At 41.9% G+C, this 15,549-nt stretch overlaps 1 protein-coding gene across 1 annotated transcript; it reads right to left on the bottom strand.

Annotated features, from left to right (window-relative positions):
• Positions 1–2,026: 2,026 nt before the first annotated feature.
• On the bottom strand, positions 2,027–15,218 carry atp8b3 (ATPase phospholipid transporting 8B3). The gene is made up of 28 exons (XM_069149932.1): positions 15,145–15,218; positions 14,803–14,867; positions 14,273–14,364; positions 14,043–14,156; positions 13,470–13,568; positions 12,781–12,842; positions 12,283–12,355; positions 11,933–12,003; positions 11,176–11,267; positions 10,895–11,053; positions 9,812–9,900; positions 9,529–9,722; positions 9,215–9,423; positions 8,107–8,138; positions 7,795–7,951; positions 7,227–7,415; positions 6,948–7,060; positions 6,309–6,476; positions 5,937–6,048; positions 5,742–5,817; positions 5,524–5,647; positions 4,721–4,907; positions 4,329–4,552; positions 4,152–4,235; positions 3,846–4,070; positions 3,228–3,366; positions 2,828–2,958; positions 2,027–2,363 (listed from the first exon to the last, which is right to left on the bottom strand). The coding sequence occupies exons 2-28, from the start codon at positions 14,825–14,827 to the stop codon at positions 2,160–2,162; spliced, it is 3,444 nt and encodes a 1,147-aa protein (XP_069006033.1). The 5' UTR covers positions 14,828–14,867; positions 15,145–15,218; the 3' UTR covers positions 2,027–2,159.
• Between the last annotated feature and the right edge of the window lie 331 nt (positions 15,219–15,549).

The raw sequence follows: 15,549 nt of genomic DNA on the forward strand, positions 1-15,549 counted from the left end.
GCTCATCCAACCCGAAATGTCGCCAGCATTTACTGTCAAACAGCATGTGCGTGTGTCATTTCGCTGTGGGATCGAACAGGTTGCCAATGGGACTGATGTGGACACCCCCAGTCACACTGTGCTCTCCCTCTTCTGTTACCTGTTAATCAATCAGAACCAAGTGTCTTTGTGATGGTAGAAGACAATCAGTTTCAAAACAAGAAAAAAGGTAGAGAGAGGGCAGGCCAGTGGGGAGGAGGAAAGGGGAGGATGGACGAACAAAATCACGGGAAAAGAGGCTCTCTGGATCGTGACGAGCTGTAGTGCCCGACTGCCAAACGACTGCCCCGGCCCATCCCCCACTCACTCGTTCATCTCACATCCCATCACAGCCAAATCTGACCGCAGTGCTCAAACTCAAGAAATGGGACGCTCCAAAACCAACACTCATTAGACATGTTAAATCCACACCCTCATTCCCCCTCTCACTTTTTGCTCTGCTTCACCTCCTGCTGCTGTGTAGTGCACTGCAGGAGTACACACACACACACACACACACACACACACACACACACACACACACACACACACACACACACACACAAACACACACACACACACACACAAAAAGAAGAGCTGTGGTGCAAAGACCATATTTCCCATCACCCACAACTTCCTGCTAATCTAATGATGATGTAACCAGCCGCGAGGAATAAAAATGGCTCCGGTTGGTGGCTTTTGCACAGAGAACTATGCAAACACCTGACCCCCCCAATCTTAATCGTTGCTGCTGGGTCAGAGTGTATAACCCTCAACCCCCCCCCCACCTCTCGACATTTACTTCCCTTATACTTTGACCTCCATGACCTTTTACCGCCCAACCACCCACCCATCCCATGAGCCCAGTGTGGGCGGAGCAACCCCAGTCACTCAGGGTATGGTAGAGAGTGTCTGGGGAGAGAAGAGCACTACAGCGCCCCATGTTTCACCAGACTGATGTCACATAGCTTTACATGAATGCCCCAAACTGCCACTGACATCAAAATGGAGTCCATGCAGATGTTTGCAAGCTAATCCTCCCCCGCTCATGGCTCCATTGTTCGACAATGTTTGACTGTCTTTGTCCCCAGCGCCAAGGAAGGGCCACAATCAATGCAAAGACACTTACATTGTACTTACTTAAGTTTACAAAGTTGTCTGGAGATGGTGGCTTATATTGCACTTGGACAGACAGACAGACACACAAACAGACATAGGCACATGCTGGAGAGGGTGAGTCTGCCTTTTGAGAGTGTTTGCTGAAACCAAAGATGAAATCAGAGGTATGACAATCTGGCTGCCAAACCTAGAAGACAATGTTCAGCTCTCTGGGCTGCTCTACGGGTCCTGTTATTAACCGGCCATGTGGACATTCCACGTATTGCACTTAAACACACACACACACACACACACACACACACACACACACACACACACACACACACACACACACACACTTATGTGCATTCACATTACCCTGGTGGAAACCATTTATACACACACAAACACCTCCACCCACACAGAAACGAGGGATAAATCACGTCTGATCAGGGAGCCTCTTTTCCCTCCTCCCACTGCAGAAGCCGGAGAGCCTGTGGAGGACTTTTAGTTTCACTCTAGTTGAGACTTTTGAGAAGAAAAAAAATCTGAGTAATAACTGTTACAGAAAAATAAAAACTTAAAAGGATAATATGGGTAAATTGCGTGTTTTGAAATAAATTAACAAATAAAACAATTGTAAAACAAAGCGCTGCTGATGGTTTATTGTGTTGGGTTTGATCTTCATAGGAAATTCCCGGTGACATGAGGTGTTAGAAATTAGATTTTTACCCCAACAGTCTTACACAGCAAATATAAGAGATATTCATACAGAGGTGAACTGTCAATGTAAAGGTAATAAACAAGATTCATGGTGCATCATATATTTTGTATTTTATATGATTTACTTTATTGGAAAACAGTAGCCATACAGCAGTGTGATGGCATCACTAAGAATTGCCCACAAAAACATGTTTGAAATACAGAAACATAATGAGTCCCCTATTCGATTGTATGTTACAGAAATATTCAATATGATCACAGTGTTCAATAGAAAGCTTTAAATGTATTACTCATTATTTATGCACCGTTTGGATGCATCATTATTGGCCTTGCGAGTCAGTAAGGTTACCAGCTGCAGTCACCTTCTCATCCACTGTCACTGCTGTGCTGCTGATGCTGGTCGCCGAGGTGATGAGGCGTCCAGGCGCGGCTCCCTGAGAGACAGCATAGGATGAACGGCGGAGAGACGTCCCTCTGCTGAACTTTGACCTCAGTTCCACTGGCTGGGGGGATATGCTGTGGACCTAGACCACAAACTCAAATTAGTACACAGGATGCTAAAATCTTTTCCCACACTAACAAAAACAGACTGCAAAATTCTGTAATTTGACCCCCAAAATGAACATTGTCATGACAACGGTACCCAACAGCAGCAAGCACAGTCTCCTTTCAGAGCAGAGCAGCATCTGACATGAGAATGATAACCAAGAATAATTCAGAAAAAAAAAAAAAAAGGTAATTGGTGAATTTTTTCCAGACTGTTTGAAATTGTACTACAAGGACCACTGTTGTGGGTGCTTAGTTGTCCCATCAAAATCTAAATGATTATTATTATATCATTTCTTTTCTTTTTTTAGGTGGGGGGGGGGGGGAGGGCTTTAATGCCTTTGTTAGAGATTTTGCAAGGAGACATGTGACAGGAAATGATGAGACAGATGTGAAACTCTATTGTACTCTAAAATGCACCAACACATGCAGAATATCTCACCTTGTGTATGTCATGAATGGTGAGAATGATATTGAGGGCATGAGCGGTTACTGACGGCAAAACAGCAGTCCAGGCAGTGAGCACAGCTGTGAGCCACACAACTGGATCGATGAAGGCCTTATCAGACACACCTGATGAAAAGAACATGGGGAGCAATTAAACCTGTCCACAGGAGTAGAGACAGATCCTTATTTCCTTCAAGATCAACAGAAAACCAGATTAAATAACCAGTGAAAGTGATCTGTCTTGTTGTGCGGTTGTATATTGTTGTCTGCATTTGATATTATTGGTCTCCATCTGAGCTGAACTCAGTGGTTATTCCAGTAATTGGGTGTTAAAATGGCCACAGCCAGGAGCAACAACAAAGAACAGGCCTGCGCTGGATGCTGTAGAATGGTACCGAGAAAGAAATAGTCGCTGGGTGATTTCTTAAAAAGGCGGGAGTTGTGGGTGATCCTGTTGCAGATGAAGAACAGCACCACGGAGACACACACCGCTGCTATATTGAACTTCGTCCAGTACCTGATCTGCAGCACAATCTGACAAACAGAACAACTGTTATCAGAGGAGAGCAGTATGTCTGAGTAAGCAGAACAGTAGATATCAGGAAAGCTACTCTTAAAAAATGTTTGATTCAGAAATGAGGTGCAAATGTAAAATTGATACACCACATTCCTGCAACAAAATCGGCAAGATTTGTTTTAAATAGAAAACAATGAAGTAAAAGAGAAGAGAATAGAACAGAACATCACATTTATACTGAATATATTCATAAATCACCTACATATTATTTAAAAAAAAAAAAAGATTGTGTGAATGAAACTCTTTACTCTGAATATGATATGATTTAGTGTGTATATAATAACATCACAAAATTAAATTGATAATTCAATATCTGTGCAATATTCCCCATTTGTTTTTACTTCACACTTTGACATCATCTTTACAAAATCATATAAAAAATGTTCTACTCTGGGATAACAAGTGACTCGCATCTGTGGAAAAAGGTGATGCTGACCTCAATTGTGGCAGTGAACGTGGCTGCCATGGCGACAGTGACTGCCATGGTCTGGTAGTCATAGTCAGTGTTGTAGAAAACTCCACATGGGATGAAGAAGAGCACAAACGATGAGTAGACGGCATACAGGAGCGACAAGGACAACATCAGAGGGCTGGAAAGCTCCTGTCTCTGTCCACACTTGTACAGCTCAGGCAATTTTAAGCTCCTTTCTGCATTAACATCCTGCAACACAAACAGGCAGGGTTCACTGTTATATTATTCATCTTTATCTGACTATCCAGTTAAGATAAAACTCCATCTCACCTGTTCAAAAATGGCCAGGCACATTATTGGGGATGCTGTGTAGAAGACAGTGTAGAAAGCGATGAACCAAGGCTCATACAAAGACTGCGGGAAAAATAGACAGTGGAATAAGGCAGAAAGTTGTCACCATGTTCATAATGTGACTGTAAGGCTCTATATAATCCATGTGTTTCTAACCTGAGCACTGAAGCCACTGAAGAGACCAAACCATACATGCACGAGTGCAAAGCCACAGGTCTTATACAGGAAGTAGCGCAGGAAGAGGGAAATGCGACGATAGGACCAGCGGCCGTGGACCAGCAGCAGTCTCTGCAGAAAGCTGAACTGTGACAGAGCGAAGTCTGCATTCTGCACTGCCTGACCTCCCTCCACCCCTGCGAGACCAACACCAATGTGAGCCGCTGGCGTTGTGGGAGGACAACAGAGAACAAGAAGAGGTAGAAAAAAAAAAAATTGAAAATGTGAACAGAAATCAGAACACGCCGATTCATTACACGCTTTGTTTACATCTTACAACTACAAAAAAAAAAAACATTTAGTCAGACATATTTTCATTTAACCTGACTTACTCTTGATCATGTTTACATCATTGGCTCCATCACCGATAGACATGGTGACTGAGCTGGTGTGTTTCCTGACCAACTTGATGATTTCAGCCTTCTGTGCAGGTGTTACACGGCAGCAAAGCACCGACTGACACTCCTCTGCCAGGCTCATGAATGTGGCCCCCCATTCAGGTCTCTGGTCAAACTCTGCCTGTAGTAAAACACCATCAAACAGCTCATCTTAGGTGCTGACTTTAAACCCACCTACCTTCATGGATGTTTGAAAAAGTCGCCATCTTTGATTTGGGGTTTGAGATGGGCTCTGATGACCTGTTAAACATTTTTATACATGCCTAGTAGCGTTTCTTTAAATATCATGACTGAAATAAGCAGTAAACACTGGCTGAGCATTTACACTTTTGGAGAGGAGGATAGGGGGCAGGGGGGATTGAGGCAAGGACAAGGATCTGTGCATACCAGTGGTGTTTAAAGTACCTGAAAACCACACCTGTGTAAAAGCAAAGAGGATTTTTCTCTCTTGGAGGAAACTTCTAAATGTGTCATTTTGATGAACAGAAATTAATTGTTTTTGGTTTAATTAATGCCTGAGAGGTACAATATTTTTTGGTGGAAAAAAACTACCGCCTAAAACCTGTTATTTAGCAAATTTAAATCCAGTGTGTGATTACACTGTGAACATTCTAGGCTTTTATTTCTGCTTTCCACACTTTATGAAAATAAATCACATGAAAATAATATGACCGAAGTTATCGGTCCATTTTTAAAACTTAGTAAGTTATCTATTTGCTGCTCAGGCTGCTGTTTACCAGCTCAGGTCCGGTGAGGACCACAGAAGTCTTTGCTCCAGCCATCTTCTTGTCTACAGCCCACAGCTCTGTCTGTCTGGCCTTGAAGAAACTGACCCGTGGGTCTGGGGACTGGAGTATCTGTCTGCAGGGGCATACAAACAAAGATCAATGGGATGGTGTGAGTGTGTGAACGTGTGTGTGCTTGTGTGCATTTGTTTATTTTTATCATTGCTAACCTCAGCTCCTGCCATTCCAGTAATCTGGCATCAGGATCCAGCAGTTTGCAAGAATATCCAATATTCACTGCAGTCTCTACAATGTAACAAGGGCAGGAAAGAGAGAGACAAAGACACAAACCACACAGATACTTTGCTTTTATGCGGCTACAGCACAGCATTCAAAGTGCCTCCTGCTACAGTAAGTCACAATACCTTTTTTATCTCCAGTCAGTACCCATACTTTAATCCCAGCCTGTTGAAGAACAGCAATAGTCTCGGGAACGCCCTCCTGAAGCCGGTCCTCTATCGCTGTCACCCCCAGAAGCTGCAATAGCATTTCTGTTCAGCATTCATACTTTATTACAGAGTAGTAAGACTATAAAAAGGTGATGTCAGTGAAGTTCATCCTCGCAATGAGAAGCAACGCATAGGATTAACAAAGATGTATGTGAACAGGGATTATGTCTATGTTGTGCTCCACAACAGAGTTATCCTTATTGGTCCCGCTGTTTCAATGATCAGCGACACCACTTCAAATGGAGGATTGAAAATAAACATAGAAAATCCCTTTGAGGAAAAGCCCACCTGTAGGTCTCTCTCCATCTGATCATACAGCTTTTCCAGCAATGCCTCACGGTCACAGGTCACCATGGCAGCAGACCGGGTCAGAGTTTTACTCCACTGCTCCCATAATGCCTCAGGAACAGATCGAACCGCAACACAGAGTGTCCTCAGACAGGCCTCAGCAAACAGCTGACAGGAGATGAGTTAACATAGTTTTTGATAGGCTGCACATCATTTACAGCATTAGGCTGAACTAAAGCATCGACAGAGAAAAAACAGGAGATAAATATTTCTGTCATGACAGCGATGCCTCATCTGTCTAAGTAGGACTAAACTGGAGATGACTGGCCTGATTCTTTCTTAAACACCCCATTGATCATTGGTCAAGAACTTTTAATTGATCTTCAACTACTCTCAGTACAGTGTGTTGAAGCTCTGATGTTCAGACAATTGAAGATATTCAATTATTAGATATTATACATCGAGTCCAATTTGACTTGTACTCATCTCAACGAGAAAAAAGATTTTATAAATAATTCTACGGTATTTGACTTATAACTGTAAACAGGGGAGGGGGTGGGGGGTGGGCGTAGCTTTGAGTAATGACTGCAAACAGGAGTAACAGCCACACTGCTTCAAAAGAAAAGTGCAATAATTTACCTCCAGAGCTTCTTCAATGCTGTCCTGATTTGGGCAGTCCTTCTGCAGTTTTTCCAGGATCACTATATCTGCCCCTTTACAGTACAGTTTTAAGCCACCCTCTGGCTCCCGCACTGAAAGAAAAAACGCACAGCCCGTACATACGTGACGTGGATATAAGTGGATTTAAATAATATGACAAGGGATTGTTTCAGTTGAGTGATTAGTTGAATCAAAGCTTTGTGATCCAAACAGAAAAGAAAATATATTACATCAGTGTGTTGAGAGGTCTACTCTCACCCAGCACAGACATGCATCTCCTCTTGCTGGTAAAGTCAAGAAGTGCCAGTAGCTGATATTGGCGAGGGACACCCAGCTCGGAGACGACAATAAAGTCTCTCGTCCTGGAAAGAAAGACCCAGCCCAGCTCCCTCGCTGCACCAACAAGGGCCTCCTCATCTGGGGATGCAGCCTGATAAACTGGAGTCTCTATTGGAATGTGGTAAATTCACAAGGAGGAAATAAACATGTTGTCTTCCAGGAATGGACCATTCATTGTTCCTCCATCATACATATTATATCAGACTCAGACCAGTGATTAAGGGGTTGGAAAATAACTGAAAAACGTAAGCTTTCCTGTAGTTAACACGTTACATATGCAAGCGAATTACAGTATTTTGACCTGTAATTTTAGCACTCCCATCCAGTCAGTCAGCACATAACAAAAACCCAATTAGTCACAAGGTTTCAGCAAATATCAGACTTGAGGTCAGCTACTGTCTCAGATTTGACACTTTTATCAGTTGAAAGATGAACTACTTCGGTGACGAATCACAAACGACATGAATGCACACACATACAGCCTCACCTTCCTTCCACTCTGCCATGACAGTATGACATAAAGCCAGCGCAGTGAAGAACTGTCTGCTGAGTGAACACTGCTGTCCCCTGAGTCTCTCCACAAGGCTGGGAGCAGACATGAACAGACCACCACAGGAGAACGGATTCCAGCTCAAATCCATGGGCTGTGTAGACAAAGGGAAAACGAAGGTGAACCACATGTCAGTGTGCAATGACATTATCAGATCGGATTCCAGAATACGTTGGAATTGGGCTGGAAAGATACGAGGCAGCAAAAGGACAAAACACAGTTCAAAGATGCAGAGTGTAATCATAGTACCTCTACATCCTCTGCCCTGACTGACGCATCACCTGTAAAGAAATAGAGACATTATTATTGTTTAATGAATTGGAAAAAGCATTTGAATAGGAGGTAAGGTTTATCAGTCAAACGCACACAAGTATTTTTTTTTTTAAATTGGAGACAACATTTAAAAAAAAAAAAAATAAAGACAGGAAACAGACATACGAGTTGAACCAGGAAGTGGCTCAGACATACAACATATGGTAGATGTGACACTGATATGATATCAGTTACAGTATGTCTTCTGTGGGCAGAGTCAATTTTAAATATTTAGTAGATGTGAAGTGTCTCTCAAAGTGTCTCATTCCTCCAGGGTTTATGTAAGATCGTATCCCCTGGTCATTATCAAACTCTGTTACACAAATTACAAAGTGACTACTGTGTAGCTGTAATTACGGGATGCAATCTTGTAGTTTCACACATTCTTGAGCTCAGCAGCCAAACAAGGAGAACGCGTTTTAAAAACGGTCTCATTGCTATCACTGTTATGTCATACTGAAATGGGGACATTATAAAGTATTTTTACATTTACTATCGTCAACAATGAATGGTCAATCTTTTACATTATTTTTCCACTTTTAAAATCATAAACTGTTCTACAATTTGATACTTTGTAACTATAGTTTAAAACACTTACTAAGTACTCCCTGAAGTCTACAAGGTCTTAATTCCCTTTTAATGAGTTTATAACTTAAAGACTTTTGCAAAACAACAAGAGTAAGCAATTTATTGTTCTGTATATTGTCTTGACTTTACAGTCAACATGACATTTTCCTGATATACTGTATCTATCAGATGACAAAGTTGTTTTATGTCCTGTAAGAAGGAATTTTTTAGAGTATATTACATCCTTATTTGATGTCATCGTGTTGAAACTGAATGAAATGAAGAAAAAAAACAGAGTAGGTTGTAAATTATCTGTGCATCATGAAAAAAAACACTTTTAAGTCTTAGTACTGTGTTGTTGTTTCTTTTAAACTGACAAACTAAAACATCACATAAGAAAATGTAGCTTTTGATATAGAAAATGATATCACCAGGTCATGAGGCAGTTTCAGTCTCATCATCGCTAAGAGAATGTTACCATAGATCTCCCCCACTATGCAGCACTGTCTGAAGAGCAGACGATTCTGGGTTAGTGTCCCAGTTTTGTCACTCAGCAGGTATCCCACTTGGCCAAGCTCCTCAGTCAGTGAGGTATTCCTGGCCTGTGCCGGTCTGTCTGCCTGCTGCCAATACATCTCCATATCCCAGCCAATGAACAGGCTGTGGACTGTGTGGACCACCTCAAACCTGCGAACACGACACACGGAGCATACATACACAGTAAATGCAACATATACACACAAACGCATATCTCTATTTTCAAATGATTGTCGTATTGAATATGGAACTAACGAGATGTAGAGTGCTATGGGCATGGCTGGGCTGAGGAGGATGATGTAGCTCCAGTAGACGAGGAATCCGGTGTAAGATGGATTGCTGTTAACCACCAGAGCAGACAGAACCTCTGTCTGGCTCATGACCTGACTCGAAAACACGCCACTGCCGATTGCAAGGAACAGAGCCGCCAGCAGCACTGCCAGGACTATCTAGAAATCCAGAATATAGACACACACTGTATAACATAACTCCATAAGATGCCTCATGCTTGTCATCCCCCTGCCCTTTCCTCACTCACCCCGATCACCACTCTGTTGAAAACTTTTTCTGTTCGAGTCGTCTTCACTCTCAGTTTCCCGCAGTTTCTCAGGATTTTAGTGTCCGCGCCTGGCATAAAACAGACTACTATCAGACGCTATCGCTGCGGCGGCCTGGCCAAGTGAGTCAGAGGGCCATCCTGCAGCCAGAGGGTGAGAGTTCAAGCCCTCGTGTCAGCAAACTTCTGCTGATGTGCCCTTGAGCAAGATGCTGAATCCCTACCAGCGCCGGGGGTGTCTGACCCCGGTGTGGAGAGGTCAGGGGAAGACAGAATTTTCCTTGCAGGGATCAATAAAAAGTATCGCATTATGTTTTCTGGTGATGTTGTTTCAAACTCACATAGACTGTCGAAAGACGCTGAACTTCATGTGTAAAAATGACAAAACCGTTCAAGGGCAGAAAACTGATTCTAACTTTGCCCTACAAAAGCATTAAGATGTCAACTTTGAACCTGCTTAATTTAAAGTACGCTATGTCAAGTGTGAGGTTAGTTAGAGTTATAATCGGGCTGAACTGGGGTCACACCAATAGACAGTTTCTGATGATATGTGTAAAACCCATCTCAGGAAGAATTTGATCTATTGATCTGCTTCACAAGAACTGAAAGGGTCATATCTCAGAGATCCACAGCATCTCTGCCTGGTCCAGTAATATCCGATCAATGATCACTTAAAAGACAGGAGGAGCCTGTAATCTGCATGACGTTAACACACCCACACTTAAGACACAGCTGCGAGAGTTAAGTACTCAGTGCCATAATTAGCAGTAGACTGTATTTTATGTATTGAAATTCGTCATTGAAATGAGTGGAGGCCACAGTACAAGGTGTCTTGAGGATAGGTGGTCTGGAAATATTTTTTAATAGTTTTCTTTTACTTTTGTGAGAGACTGCTTCACATATAAGAGCTTCTTTGCATCGGGGTCATTGTTAGACTCATCAGACAAGTTTGACCGTGGCTGGTATACATTTTATGAACAAAATCTGTATCTTTCTACTCTCGCGGGGATAAAAATCTACGATCATATCTGCTTCTTGAAACTGATTATATTCTTCTACCAGTACCAGTGTATATGGCCAAGCCATATGCCAAGTCCGTGTTGCGTAGGACTGTTCCCCTCAGGAGGATGTGCTCGTTGTCAAGGGTAAGACACTCTCCTCGCCACTGCAGCTGACCTCTATAGTTGTACAGGCGATTGTTGGGCTCCTCACAGAGCACAACACCTGTAAAATGAGAAGTTACAAGAACACCCTTTTGTAAGAAGTTAGTTTACGAGTTTACTTTTGCTCTACTTTAAAATGAGCACAGTTGGAATCTGGATTCGGAACACAAAACATTTATTCACCATCAAAGGCACCGAGCGCCTCCTCGGTAGGGTGAGAGGTCAGCTCATTGTGTGTAGCACTGAGAGCCTGCCGATACTTGAGGTTAGTCTCTCTGTATGAAGAAAAAAAACTTTACTCAAACTTTATCGTTAACATTAAACAGTACATCAAATCAACAGAAACAATAAAAGTTAGAAAGCCAAAGCAATGTGTAGCTAATACATATATGAATAAGCAGTCGTGCAGTCTTAATGTGTTTGGTTTACAAGTTCAGTAAACAGATTTACATGTTGTTTAGTACAGGAGTAATTCATTAAAGCTTATAGACTCATACAACTGTCTTTACTCTGCATTTAACCAAAAGGCACAAACCATAAAAAGGCTAGCTCACATCTGCTTCTTGTCCGAAACTGTCCATCTAAAATGTTAGCTCACTTTCCATAATTTTATGAGTTACCACAGCAACAACAAACACATTCCAGACATATCTGTCCTTTTTTAGTGTCCCCCAGAATTTTTTTTGTTGCAGCCTGTGCTTTTTGAGCACATATCTGTATTTGGTGGTCTTTCGTCTTTTCATATTTTTAATGCTCAGTACGTACAGCTGTTTTTAATAATCCTAATGTATTGTAAAACATGCACCACCCTTACTATAAACATAACAACTTGTATATATGTACAGGTGTATAAATGTTTCTGATGACTTCAGGATGAATTAAGCGATACATTTTCACAGAGGTATCAGAATGAATTGATTCGGAGGACTTTGTTTCTCACCCATCAATATCAGCTGTCTCCACGTAACACAGACTATGCGGATCTGAACTACACAGAAGAAGAAAATCCGCCTGGGAGGAAAGGCAGAAAATATAAACTCAAATTGGAGAGGTGGCAAAGAGGAAAATTACTGGAAATATAAATTTAAATTTATTTACAAGTATTTACATTTAAATTCAACCGCTAAATACTACTATGCTGAAAATGTGCAAATGTATACTATTCATACTACTTTTATATTGTAGGTTAACAATGTGTACTCTCATCCTCATTCAGTAACAGCAACAAATTAGACCCTGTTTTTAAAAGACTAGTGCTGACTTCTATGTTTTATTACTTGAGAGGCTCACAGGGATGACTTGGTTTTTGTGGATCCGCAGCACATCACCCACACACACATCTTTCCATTGGACTGGGTTGAAACTGAGACAGATGAAGAATGAGCATTTATTTATCATTTAACATATATTATAATAAGCAAGATAAACCCGACTAATTTCACATGAAAAGAAAATCAGTTATGATAACCAAACGAAATCCCATTAAACAAAAAAAAAAATATCAGGAAATAAATTTACCAAATTATCGGAGAAAGCACAGCATCTTGAATGTATGAGTAACATAACGTCGTAAAAATACATCTGAACATACTGTAAGAGAAGAGGTTGACCACAGTTCTTGTCTTTGATAGGTGCAGAAAACGCTCTGTGTTTTCGCCCTGCTCTAACTCGCAAAGTGACCATCCAGGGATTCACTCATTCACACTTCATTAGAGATTCATTAGAGGGCTGTTTCAAAGTGGAGCTGTGCTGACTCCTGAGAGAATAACCCACTGTCTTTGTCCTCACCTCTGGGAAATGAGTACGTCACAGGGTCGGGAGTTAATCTCAGAGTCGCAGTGTCTTCTCGCCTGGATCAGAGATGCAGAGAGTGACAGTGACAGAGAGAAAGAGAGAAACGAGAAAGTACAGAGATAGGTTGAGAAGCGTGGCAACGACGGCGGATGAGAGTGATGGACAAGGAGCATGTGAGAGGGAGTGAGAGTGGCCGGGAAAGGTTGAACAGGAGAAAGGAGAAAGGAGAAATGCCATTATGGGGCTCTACAGTGACACCAGCTGGGAGATTTACACCCTCCACTAAATGATTAGTCAATAGAGAGGGGTCAAGCAAGCGTTTCACCCAGAGCTGTTAACGACCGTAACTCAGTGATGCACTTAACCAGAGAATTCTCCATGCAAAACATCCCGCCTGCATTTAAAAGGAAAAGCTTTAATGATAGGACAGAAAATTAATGCTGCTGGGATGACTGGTTTAGTCAATGAGGAGAGGACAAGGAGTCAATGAGGACAATGAAGGGGAGAAAAGAGTGCATACATGTTCAAATGCCAAGAGCATAAATGCATGCGTGAGGCCGGTCATACAGTATATTTGTGCTTACGCGTATGCACCTGTGTGTGTGAGTGTGTACATGCATCTCAGAGATCTAATCCCACTCAAAATTGCCCCAGCTGAGAGAACGAGCACAAGACAGTCTCACCATGTCGTTGCTGAGGTCTTTCAGGCCTCTCACAAAAAGTACGATAGTCAGCGGGATGATGGTGATGTACCATGGTACGGATGCGATGGCAGGGATACACTGGAAAGCACACACAGGCATGCGCAAACAAAGAAGGAAAAAGGAAACATCTGGTGAAAAACATATGCACATATAAACATGTCCCCACAGGTATGGTGATCTATGCAAATATTGAAAGCTCTGGAAAAAGCTTGTCGGTGCAAAATGAGTTATGGTTATTTTGTCTAAACAAATGTGACATGGTTTGTGTCCACCCTCCTTTATACAGAGAGACTTAAGAATATTTACATAAACAAATAGTTTGAAAGACAACATGATGTAATGTAAAAGAACAGGATATCTTCGTTTGTGTGCACACTTAGAGGAAATCCAGTTTTATCCCAATAAAGCAGAAAAAGTACAAATGCTGACACAGACTGTATCTGAATACCATAACAATTAATGAAGGCTAAAGCTGGCACCCAAAGGATGATTTATGTTTTGATTGAAAACATTTGAACAGAGTGAGAGAGAACAGCAGAGCCTTCATCTGACCTGCAACACCACCATGAGGAGAAAGTAGAGATTGGCCGCTCGCTGGAACTGTTCGAACAGCGTCAGGGGCAGGAAAGTAAAGGCAGAGTACTTGTAGCTGCGCACAACATTGTCCTGGCAACCAATGTGAAGAGCCACAGAGAGTTGGAGAGGAGAAGCACAAGGGACATATCAACACATTAACCTGTGTCCAAATGTATCGTGTGGAAGCACACGTGTCCCTGACTCACCGCGTATCGCCCCCAGCGGAAGCACAGGAAGGATTTCTTCTGTTTGTGTTCGTGGTAGGAGCGGCTGTTTGCCCTCACCTCCCATGTGAAGCCTGTGAAACAGACTCTAAGCTCTCAGAGATCATTAGCGGGCAATGATTCATATATAATGTGTATCTAGAGACCGCAGGTAAATGTGTGTGCATGCTTCTGGCTGTGTTAATATGCAAGTGCACGTATGTAGTGTAATTCTGTTAACCATATCTCAAAGGGATTCTTATAGTCCCCCTGTTAGAGCCTCAAGAAGGCCAAAATTAATCTTAGAGCATCCGCTCAAGAAACATGATCCCCTATATAGGAACAAAAAATAAAAATCTAGAGGTACACAACACTGACATTTTGTGGCAATGAATATCAGTACTATGCTGTACTTTTCAATTTGAAAAACACTTAACTTCACTCCCTACTGGGTGGATCTTATTAAAAACGGTAAGCAGTAAGACAATAGTTAGCAAGAGAAAAATAAAGTATGGATATCAAACAAAACGTACCAGATTCAAGACTTTCCTTGGTCATGATGCGGTGGAGACTTAGACGTTAATAGACTCGGGTTATGCTGCACGAAATAGATAACAGAGCTGCTTATTTCCCTCAGCTGAGTTACGTTCATCAGTCTTGTAACTCATTACGCTGTTACCATGCTTACTAACACTACAGCACAACAGACAGAAGGATATAAATCACTGCTGCTGATCTAAACAGACTCCTCTGCCAGTTGTAGGTCTACAAAACCCTGCTATTAACTACTTCATGATGTAAACAAAATGTTACTGAGCTGAACAGAAGGCAACTCTGGGCTTGTCTTCTATATGATGAAATACTCAGGAATTTACCAACTCTTTTGGCTGAATATTTGCTGGAAGCTAAATGGGCAACCCTGGTGAGAGAGACCCACAGCTGCTCAGATCCAACTATCTGCATCAGACCTGCAACAAAGTCGTGACAGATTAACCAGCACAAGAGTTATAATTTACCAGCTGCTTAGTCATTAGTAGCTGAGCCACATTGTTCAACCAATTGATAAAGAGAGTAAAGCATGGGGGAACATTAAACCAATCTGTTCTGACTATTCCTAAATCATTGTTAACAGTTAACTGTTAACAGTAACATTGTTGTTGAAATTACTCATAAACAGCCTCATATAAATACCCCACACGCTGAAGAAAGAGTCGTGCATTTACCTTCATTGCATGCTGCAACTGTTCTCGAGTCCTTGCAAATCACCTGCAACTAGTTGT

The sequence above is a fragment of the Embiotoca jacksoni genome, unplaced genomic scaffold, assembly GCF_022577435.1.
Source record: "Embiotoca jacksoni isolate LCO1_2020_lvr unplaced genomic scaffold, fEmbJac1.0.p SCAF_16, whole genome shotgun sequence".
NCBI lineage: Eukaryota > Metazoa > Chordata > Actinopteri > Embiotocidae > Embiotoca > Embiotoca jacksoni.